Source organism: Netta rufina (genome assembly GCF_964035555.1).
Source record: "Netta rufina genome assembly, chromosome: 7".
NCBI classification, from domain to species: Eukaryota; Metazoa; Chordata; class Aves; order Anseriformes; family Anatidae; genus Netta; species Netta rufina.
The window spans coordinates 21,226,005-21,237,329 of NC_140130.1; the positions used below are offsets into that span (position 1 = coordinate 21,226,005).

The following is an 11,325-nucleotide window of genomic DNA, read 5'->3' on the forward strand; positions in this document are numbered from 1 at the left end:
GGAAAAATATCTAAGATTGAAATAATAACCCCTAGACAGTAAAAAACAAACAAAAACAAACAAAAAAAAATCAAAACTTTACATTCAAAGATCTGTAATTTGTATAGTAGTTTAAGAATCTCTTTAAATCCAAACAGTCAAAGATTACAAAGCGAATGAATACCAATTAGAGTATGTTTTAGGGGCAAATGGTTATTACTATGCTAATCCCTGAGTAAAAATAAAGAAAATAGTACTCCGTTGGAAAAAAAAAAAAAAAAAACAACAACAACAACAAAAAAAAGTGGTATCAGTTTTAAATAAATAAGTAAAGATTGGAAAAAAAGACACAGGAATACAGTTTTAGTGGAATGCGTAGATTGTATATATACATGTAGTGGTTGCATGTCTTAATATTTTTAAGAGTTCAAGATTTCATTACTCCTTCTTTTTAACCACATTTGGTAATCACTAAGGAAGACCACTAACTGACTAGATTTTGTCATGGTACAGATGATGTCCACTGGTTTTAATGGAAAGATGTATGGTCAGATCAGTTCGAGTTACTTAAATGGGAATGCTGAAAGCAAGCTAGCATATTTTTTCCTCCAGGGGAAATAAATAAATCAACACGTTCACTTGTAGTTTTTACAAGAATGCAAATCCTGCAATGAATCCCAGACTTGATGGTGTTTTTCCTTAGCAGACAAAACAATGACTGCACCAGCTAAGCGTACATTCACTTCCTGTGACTTAAGCAATCTAAAACTTAAGTGGTTAGACTGTGCTGCACTGCTGGAAGATGGAGGAGAAAAATACATACAGCTCCAGAAAGCAGTCCTTTGAAATGGTTATCTAGACAGCAGTAATTAATTGCTTTGTTGGAGATGTCTCTCTCTTGACTAACAAGCTAGCTAGATGTCTAACCCTAGGTAAGAGTAATTCCATCTTTTCAGCCTTAACATTTGCATTCTATTCCTCTTGCAGATGAACTTTTACTATTATTTAACTGATAATGAGTTTTAGAGAATTTTGGCTTTTCCTGACTTTAACTGTTCATTGTGTCTGCTGTACTGTATGATATGACAGGCTTTAACTCCCAATATTTTTTTATTTTTTTTTTTCTTTTAAGGAGGAAGAAATTGTGGATTGGTGGAGCAAATTTTATGCTTCAACAGGAGACCATGAAAAATGCGGACAGTATATTAAAAAAGGATATGACACTTTAAAGGTATTGCTGTTGATAAAAATAAATGAATATTTGCCAACGTTTGCAGACCCAAAACCTGGTCAGAGCCAATCCCTTCATTTTTTTTAAACACTTTTCAAAATTTAGCTGTACATGATTTCATTTAAAGGTTTATTATTAATTCACATGGTGAAATGAAAGTTTTAAGAAAAAAATCTTTAATTCTTTTCTACTTAGTACTTCTCTTAATAATTGTAGTTAAGCATTTTAGTCTAACCTTCAGTCAAATGGAATTTTACTCCTAATCTTTTGGTTGCCAATCAGGTCCTAGAACTCAGCCTACAGATTGAAAAATAAATAAATAAATAAAAAGTATGAACAGACTGAGGACAGCATCTTTTACTGTCCCTTTGTTGAAAGTTGAAGCCAGATCACTTTCATGTCTCATCTAAATACACCTAATGAAGAAAGTAAAAATAAATGTTGTAAAATGCTGTTTACTCTGTTTTTAACAAGACCTAAATAAAGCCTGATATCATGTTCTCCAAATATTGCATCTCTTCCACTCACTTAGATGTAAAAGTAAAAATAGCTTTTAATGCTTTAATTCCTTAAGGTATTCCATCAAATATACAGTACACATTGCAGTACCACACTGTTGGAGCTGATAGGTATGCTAATTTCTAAACTGTGTGTTTTCTTTTCTTTTTCCCTTTTTTTTTTTTTTCTTTAAGGTATACGACTGTGAATTGGAGAAAGTACCTGAATTTAATAACCTAACAGATTTCTGTGATACATTTAAGCTATACAGAGGCAAAACTGAGGATGGTGATGATCCATCAGTGGTTGGAGAATTTAAGGTAAATTTCAGGTAATGGGCAACAACAAAATGCTGGATGCAGTCTTTTGTTCTTAAGAGCTTATAATTTGAGTAAATCTACATGCAAACATTTCAGCAGAGTTAAATGCAAATGCTCTTACCTGCTTAGGTATAGGCCTTTCCTTTTTTCACAGAAGGGACAGCTGCTCATGGCTTACATTAAATGTGATACATGGTAAGTTCAAAGAAATATCATTCCTGCTAATGCAGTCTCTCTGGGAACCTGTCTGTGGAACAGAACCTTCCCAGATAGTCCCTTGAACAGAGTCAAAGTTTCACCTGCAGACGTTCTCAGCAAAGTACATTTGTAGAATGAATTTGTGAAAAGTATTTTGTACTGTATCTGTGACTTTATGACTTTTAAAGATGAAAATAATGTTAACATCGGTTTAAAAATAACATAAATTGTTTTTGGTAAGGCAAATAAACATGAAGTATATTACATGTTCTTAGCAGGAGCAAGCTAAGTAATACTGTTGAAATTTTTAAGAAGTATATCAATTTCAGTCAGCTAGGGATATAACTTTGCCTTTGCTGTCTTACCCAAAACCCACTGAAGTCAAATGACTTCCAAGTGACAACTATTAACTTAAAGAAGGATATAATTTTCCTGTTTCTGTGTAAAACTGCGTGTATGCATAGGATAAATAAGAAAAAAATATATAGATTTTTCTACATTTATCTTGATTGAGTCTTTGTATTACTTTTTAGGGATCCTTTAAAATCTATGCATTACCTGATGATCCCACTACTCCAACTCCTCCTCGCCAGTTCCGCGAGCTACCAGACAGCGGGCCTCAGGAGTGTATTGTGCGCATTTATATTGTTCGAGCTTTGCAGCTTCAACCCCAGGATAATAATGGGCTGGTGAGACTTGATTTTGGAATGTCTGTGAGCTAACTCTGCTGTAATATATTTTACATAAAGTTAGTCTTATAACTACTTGTTAATAACATTTCTTCTTACTTTAAATAGTGTGATCCTTACATAAAAATATCCCTTGGTAAAAAAGTAATTGAAGACAGAGATAATTACGTGCCTAATACTCTCAACCCAGTTTTTGGCAGGTAACAAATTTTATTTTCCATTTCCGCATTTTAGAATGTTTCATGTTTTCTGAGAACGTCATGCAATTGAGATTAACCATTATCTTAAATATCTAGTGCTGTATTCACAGTTTTATACTGATGATTGTGACTGAAGTTACATAAGGTATTTCCCTTTTGTAATCAATGTACAGTGTAGGTGTTTGACTGGTCTAAATTTTTTGTATTACATGGGTACACTGCACAAATGCAGACAACATACATATATAACACAGGGCAGTTTAGTATAAGAATAATGAAATGTGCCTAGAAAATATGGAAAAAGTTTTAGTTCTGAAACTTTGGTGTCACAATGAATAACCAGTTCTTCCAAGTTCTTCTATAATGAATCTGGAAGTCTATGTTAAAAAGTCAGACTAGAAATTAAATCAAAAAAGGATACTGAGAATAATTTGCCACTAGAGTACTCAAAAGTAATGCATTCAGTAGCAGTGACAAACATCAGACTGAATACTTTGAAAGTAGATTCAGAGAATTAATTTAGGCAAATTCTCCAGTCTTTTTTGTAAAGGGCAGCAAGATGACTAATCCCTTCTAGTCAGACACTGAACATTTGGACCATATTTATTGAAACTCCAGCTGTGTGTGTATTGTGATTTAAAAATTTAGTAGTTCTAATTATGCAAAAAAAGTGGATTTTAACAGTGTGATTAACAAGAGCCACACTAGCTTCTTTCCAAGTCCCATTTCAAGCTGCTGCACAGAAAAACCCACGTAATGCATTGTGTAGAAAGGAACTTCGAAATATCCATAGCAGTACAAAACAGAAATATTAATATTTACAAATAATGAAGTAGAGTATCAATGGTAACTGCTACTAGAATTATCAGCTGAACTGGAAGCATCCATTTAGTATGTTATATCAAAAATAGACATTCTGAGGGATAGTGTTAACTGGACGCTTTTATATTTAGAATGTATGAACTCAGCTGCTTCTTACCTCAAGAAAAAGATCTGAAAATTTCAGTCTATGACTATGACACATTGACTCGTGATGAAAAAGTGGGAGAAACCACAATTGATCTTGAGAACAGATATCTTTCTCGTTACGGGTCTCACTGTGGCATCCCGCAGCAGTACTGCATGTAAGTCATACTGTCTGTTGAGAAGTCATCTGTACATCTGGTCTCCACTGTCTGTAACAAATCTGGACTTCCTTCATCTCAATTGTATAGTTAAAACAATTGTATGGTTTCTGATGCTTTTCTGTTGAGCTCACTGTATCATCTGAATTCCAAGTTAAGCTTTAAAGTCTTCAAAAGAGCCTTGACTGAAAACAATGACATAAAACATTTTAATTCTCTTTTCATATGGTAATGTGTGTTGTTTCTATACAGCGAACACATACTTAACAGTTTTCTGACCTATTCATGCTAATTAATTTGAAAGAATCTGTTAATGTGTTATTTTGATATGTAAAGAAAAAGCATTGTCTTGAAAGGTAATTGAGCTGGTTCAAAATCATGTCATTGTATCAGACGCAAGCAGCCAATCTAACCAGATATGTTGCTGTCCTTTCTGAATCGTTTTAAAACTAATAAATAAATTTAAGATAATTGATAAATACCTTGAATGTTGAATAATTTTAAGATATGTTTCTGTTGTTTTCCTAAAAGTTCTGGTGTGAACACATGGCGTGATCAACTGAAACCAACCCAGTTATTGCAAAACATAGCCAGGTTTAAAGGTTATGCTCCTCCTGTCATCTCTGAAAATGGTAGAAGAATTAACTATGCGGGACAAGACTATGCTTTGGAGGAAGCTGGTGAGTTTGTTTAATTTCCTTCTTAAATTCATATTGACACAAATATAAAACTTTTCAGCTACTTTGACTTTAATGTACGCAGTTTTGTGCTCAATTTTAACTTTTATAAAAAAATTTCAAATGCAAATTCTGAGTCACGAGCCCCTGTTTTATTCCATTTATTTTGTTTCAGAAGCTAACAAAGTACTGCATCAGCATCTTGGTCCAGGTGAAGAGCGGCTAGCCCTTCATATCCTCAGAACTCAGGGTTTGGTACCTGAGCATGTGGAGACGAGGACCTTATATAGCACATTCCAGCCCAACATCCCTCAGGTACTATGAACTGGTTTTACTTCTGTTTCTTGAATGCAGAAATAGAGCATTCCTTTTGCAAGCAGAAAAGCCAAAATACATAAGGGTGCCTGAAGCCTGTACAAGTTCTGACACTGTTAACATGAATGAGCTAGAAATGAGTACTAATCAATAGACATTTCCACAGAATTACTGTGATAAACACGTATGCAGCAAACAATCCCTCATTCATCTTCTTTACTAATACAGGGAAAGCTCCAGATGTGGGTTGATGTTTTCCCTAAAAGCTTAGGGCCTCCAGGCCCTCCCTTCAACATCACTCCCCGAAAAGCCAAGAAGTAAGTATCTATACATATTGCACATCATCTGGCAGCCATGACAGAGGCAATTCAATTCTCTTTCCCCAAACATCATCTCTCCTAGGTATGTTTTACGTGTGATTGTCTGGAACACCAAAGATGTCCTTCTGGATGAAAAGAGCATCACAGGGGAAGAAATGAGTGACATTTATGTGAAAGGGTAGGAGCATCCTGTCATTTAACATTTGCAGATAAACGATGTTCAGAATATACTGGAACTGCCAAGAACATGGATACCAAAGATGATTTGGTTCAGCCAAGGCAGTGCACCCTTCACTCTGAAGTAGTGCTAACCTCAGATAAGTACAGAAGTATCGTGAGATATAGCATGATCAGTTAATGTGTTGTGAAAGATCCCAAAAATTCAGCCTTACAAAAAAATAAAATCTAGAGGTGAGAAGCAACAGACAAGCTAGTGTGTTAGCTTTGGTACTACACAGCTTGGAATCTTGTTACATTTCGTAGTCTTAATGTAAAAAACAAACAAACAAACAAAAAAAAAAAACAGCTATACAGCAAGATACTACTAGGCTATTGATCTAATTCTTCCAAAAAATAATAATAATAAAACTCACCACAGTTGGAGTACTAGTCTTAGCAGATTAAAAGTTCAGTTCAGGTGTTTGTATTTGCAGTGCCAAATTTGAACCAAATAGGAAGCATGTGAAAGTCTCCATCCATGTGTCTATAGAAGCCTCTAGCCGTCCATGAGCAACTCCCGTGGCTTGTTTGCAACCACTCAAAACCATGGTTGCAATACAAATGCATACCAGTGTAGTTCCACTACAAACAGTAAATGTGTCTGTTTCTACTTTCAGATGGATGCCTGGTAATGAGGAAAATAAGCAGAAAACAGATGTCCATTACCGATCATTGGATGGTGAAGGGAACTTTAACTGGAGATTTGTTTTTCCTTTTGACTATCTCCCAGCAGAGCAACTCTGTGTAGTTTCCAAAAAGGTAGGTATTTCTAAAGATTTCAATACTTTGAATACATACCATAATTAGTCTGTTAATTTTTTCTGTTGCACATATAGAGGCAGCTTGGTTCATTTCTGCATAATTTTCTCAAGCTGCTATTGCAAGCAGATTCAATTTTTCCTTTGAGCAAGGAACAGCAGTCTCCTCTTAGCAAGGTCAAGGGATGCTTAATTTTTCCCTCTCCCACCCTAGAATTTACAACTACTAACAGACCACAGAATTGAATTTTCAGATGTAATTTTAAGAAGTTACTTGTGTTTTGTTTTTTAAAATAGGAACATTTTTGGAGTCTTGACAAGACAGAATTCAGAATCCCACCCAAACTGATCATCCAGATATGGGATAATGACAAGTTCTCTTTGGATGACTATCTCGGTAAGATTTCTAAGAATTATCATCATATCAAAGTAGGGTATAAAAACAATTTTAAATTATTGCATTAAAGTCTATATTTTCAAAGTTAGCTACTGAGCATGCAAGTACACTCCTGCCTTCACACAGTAGTACAGTGTTTGTGACTTGTGCTCATGAATTAATGGATACTCACTCAGTGAAAGCCTAACTGCAGGTAAACCAATATAATTTGTATTCATGTAAGTCTTACCACAACATGTGAATGGCAAGATAATCATAGAATCATTAAGGTTGGGAAAGATCTCCAAGATCATCTGATCCCTCTACTACTAATGTCACCAACTAAACCATGTCCCTAAGCACCAAGTCCAACTTTTAAATGTGTATGAAATTTCATAATGTGTATGAAAACTTACTTACAGCAAGAGTACTTCAATTCTATGTAAAGGAATTATGCTATAATAATGCTGTAAATTAGGTCAAACAATCTATTTCATGCTATTATTAATTCAGATTCATACAGCATCCTTGCTGAGGCAGGCCTTTACATACGTTCAGTGAAAAGCATTGACTGAGAGGATTTAAGATTTCTTAACACCAGAGGATATTTTTTCTTATGGTATTTTTATTTAACTAAGTAACACGTAGGAAAACAGAAGTATTGCAATAAAACATGTCATGCAAGAAGTCTTGCAAGAAATTTTGCACTTAGTCACTTTTGACTAATCTGAAGTTTTGCTCTAAAAATGACAAATACCGATTTTCAAAGTTGAATGCTGTAGCTTACACACACAAAAAAAAGACCTTATAGAGATACTGCTCTGCAGAAACTTCTCTACCCTGTTTTAAGGTAGATAAATCTTTAGATTACACGCAAACCATATAGCCCTTAAAAACTGGAAACAAATCATCAATTGATAACCATCATTAAAAAGTTTGGTAAATAATATGTTTAACTACCAGAAATTACATATGCATTATATTGCTGTACTTGGTTATTTTCTGTTTAGGTACATGGGGGAAAACACTATTAAATATCAAGTCATGTTGCATTAAAAAGGAGGGGGGCAGCTTGCTGAGGCATTGTATCAACACCAATGCTTTCAATACCAACAAGATGGGTATAAACACAGCCTCTTACATGCCTCACAACATGCTTAGATAAATAAGAATGTAACACATCTGTTCATCACTTTTCCTCTAGAACATGCTTGGAGATAAAAGGTTTATGTTGAACCACTGTGCTTTTGGTTGGTAGCATTATACAATGCTTATTTTTTAATCTCTATGTCTTGCAGGTTTTGTGGAACTTGATTTACATAAAACAATCATTCCAGCAAAAATTCCAGAGAAATGCAATATAGACATGATTCCAGAATACAAGGCAGACAGTTTTCAGAAGGCTCCCAAGACTGCCTCTCTCTTTGAACAAAAATCTATGAAAGGATGGTGGCCGTGTTATGTTGAAAAGGATGGCTCACGCATTTTAGCAGTATGATTACTACTACTTTAAAAATTACTTCGCTTTACAGCCTTTCTTGGTTACTTGAAAAGAGACCCTTGCTTAGCTGTTATCTTTCAGTGGATAGAGGAGTAAATACTTGGTCCCATGCACAAATTCAGGAAGTTTGCTCCATCAACAATTAAACTATGAGTTTAATAATTTAATTCATTTATTTTGTCTTTAACTTTGTTTACCTTGAAGGACTTTGGCACCATGTTGAGTCCAGTTATCTCACCAAATCGACAAATATTGTTATTATTCGAATGAATTTAGCATGTTATTGCTTGCTTAGGAGAAACATGAGACATCTTAAATGAATTAAAGAATAAAGAAAAAAAGCTTAAATCCAAAGCTTTTTGAATATATATATATATATATATATGTATGTGTGTGTATTTATTTATTTATATTTATATATAAATATATTTTATATATATATAAAATTTATATACTGAAAATACAGACTGGCTTCTTGCTTATCAGAAGACCCAAAGCAATTTAACCAAACTTTTTTATTGCCAAGGATCTAATCTATCTGGAGATAAAAAAAAAAAAAAAAAAAAATCCAACAGCAACATAAAAATGAGACACTTAATCATTAGGGAAAGATTCAGTCTTTGCATTGTTCTTGAAAGAAAAACAGAACTTTGTTTTGCCAAATTGGTAAAAGCAATACTTAGCCTAAAATCGAACTGCTAGTAAATTAGCAAAACCATTTTATGTACTGTATCTTTTTTTTTTATTTGTCATTCTCTATGGCTGTATTGTGACACTGCCACAGTGCAGAAACAGGTATACTTTGAAATGGAAACACACATGTGCACACAAAAGAATCTTGTACAAGACTGCGCTGTTTAAGTATCAAACAAGTATTCTTCCTGCTGTTTCAGTAAGATGTTTGTTTCTTGTTTCATGCCACGTATTTTCTGAAGGGTAAAGTTGAAATGACATTGGAAGTTGTCAATGAAAAAGAAGCTGAGGAAAGGCCAGCTGGTAAAGGAAGAGATGAACCCAACATGAACCCCAAATTAGATCTACCAAAGTAAGATGTTCTTCTCTTACTAGCTTGAGAAATATGCATCTAGCAACTGATGCTCTTGACAAGATCTGCATGCAGCAAGTGACATATTAGACCTGAACTATGCTTTGCAAAACTGCGCTTATAAAAAGCTTATAAAAGCCATCTGTGTTTACTTTTGCAAATGTAAGGATAAAAAAGCAAGGTGGTTTCAATATAATAGCACACGTTTACTGAAATTGCTATCTTATACTAAAAAATTATCTATGTTTTTTTCAACTCTAAAACCACAGTGTTTTGCTGGGTTAGTTTAACTATTCCCTATATTTATAGTACAATTAATATTTTTTTTTCTTTCAAAATGCAGCCGACCAGACACTTCCTTCCTTTGGTTTACAAATCCCTGCAAGACAATGAAATTTATTGTGTGGCGCAGGTTTAAGTGGCTCTTCATAGGCCTTATTATCTTGCTGATTATACTCTTGTTTGTAGCAGTACTCCTCTATTCATTGCCGGTAAGAATTTTTTCAGTGTTACTGTTCAGCTGTAGTGTGAGGCTAGCTTTTATGAGTGTCAACAGCATACACCCCTTTCCTCCTACAAGAAATTCTAATCAGCTCAATTCTAGCAGGGAGATAGGGATTATATCCTTATACCTGTAAACAGTTCCAATGGATTTTTAATGATAAAGAAATAAGAACTACATTAAAACTGAAGATGAAGCTTGAAGACGGTGCTTTAGAGGTGTTACTAATGTACACAATTAAAAATTGTGTATGGATTTCATTCTATTTTACTCTGAAATATCTTACTTTACTATCTTTACCATATTTTAACTGAAATTAGCATACCCTGAACATATTCTGATGCGGTCTAGGATCTTAAGTGTCTTTTAGAAAACTACACTGAAATATTCCATAAAAATATAAATCTTTTCACTTCTGTTGTTTCCTCTTTCCTCACTCCCACAGAACTACTTATCAATGAAGATTGTGAAACCAATTTAAAGAAGAGTTTTTTCACCTCATCTTCAATAGCAGTGAGGTTTTGCCCCAGGCTGTGGACCAAATTCAGCATGCTTTTTGTCTGCTACTATTTTGAACTGGAAAATAGATGAGAAGAAAGAATTTAACCAAGGTTAGCCAAGGTTCAAGGGGTCATGACTGGTGTTTTAAAAAAACACACAAACAAACAAGGCCTTTTGTCTTCAGTAACACCTACACATGGTAAGGTTCTGCCTTCCATTGCTTTTAAACTAATTTTTTTTTATATATAAAAATCACTCAGGAGACTGCCTGCTCTTGCTATCTCTATTTTTATGGATACTTTTGAGAATTTATCTGTATTGGGTACACCTTGAAACTTTTTAATTTTTAATGTAATGCAAAACAAACCCTACTTATAATTACATATGCCTAAGAAACCTCACAGTGCAATCAGTAATGGGTCAGATGTTTTCAGAAAAGATTGCAGCATCATTCTGCTTTAAATTCTTAATTATTGCACTGTAGACTTAACACTGTATGTATCTTGACAACGGCATGCACACAAAAATAAATACGTTAATATACTGTTTACTTACTGTAATGTAAAAGTGGTTAAATAAAGTTATCCACAAGTAAAATGCAAGTTTCCAGATTTCATTTCTTTTGCAAAACTGCAATGCATTAGGTATTGTATAGTGTCAATCAGAGGAAATAAGTCTATTAATCTGGATTTTATGGTATTTTATTATTGTCTTCACCGTGAAGAATAAGGAAATAATTCTGCACAAAATTCTAATGAATTTACTCATTAATGAGGAAATTAATAAAGAAATGAAACTTCTTGAATAATTTCATTATACTTCTTGGATTTAGAGATGATCTTGAATCAGAACATAAAGGGATACGCAATCTA

At 34.0% G+C, this 11,325-nt stretch overlaps 1 protein-coding gene across 1 annotated transcript in view; it reads left to right on the forward strand.

Moving 5' to 3' along the window:
* Window positions 1-10,936, forward strand: part of MYOF (myoferlin) — a gene marked incomplete at its 5' end in the record, with an annotated part of 70,336 nt that extends 59,400 nt beyond the window's left edge. Inside the window, 15 exons of the mRNA XM_084290195.1 lie at window positions 1,112-1,210; window positions 1,903-2,028; window positions 2,760-2,915; window positions 3,024-3,115; window positions 4,069-4,239; window positions 4,771-4,919; window positions 5,092-5,231; window positions 5,460-5,548; window positions 5,634-5,729; window positions 6,388-6,529; window positions 6,826-6,925; window positions 8,203-8,396; window positions 9,341-9,450; window positions 9,794-9,941; window positions 10,398-10,936. Coding sequence (XP_084146321.1) covers window positions 1,112-1,210; window positions 1,903-2,028; window positions 2,760-2,915; window positions 3,024-3,115; window positions 4,069-4,239; window positions 4,771-4,919; window positions 5,092-5,231; window positions 5,460-5,548; window positions 5,634-5,729; window positions 6,388-6,529; window positions 6,826-6,925; window positions 8,203-8,396; window positions 9,341-9,450; window positions 9,794-9,941; window positions 10,398-10,433 — 1,848 coding nt within the window. The 3' untranslated portion in view covers window positions 10,434-10,936. The remainder of the gene's footprint in view (window positions 1-1,111; window positions 1,211-1,902; window positions 2,029-2,759; window positions 2,916-3,023; window positions 3,116-4,068; window positions 4,240-4,770; window positions 4,920-5,091; window positions 5,232-5,459; window positions 5,549-5,633; window positions 5,730-6,387; window positions 6,530-6,825; window positions 6,926-8,202; window positions 8,397-9,340; window positions 9,451-9,793; window positions 9,942-10,397) is intronic.
* Window positions 10,937-11,325: the final 389 nt, after the last annotated feature.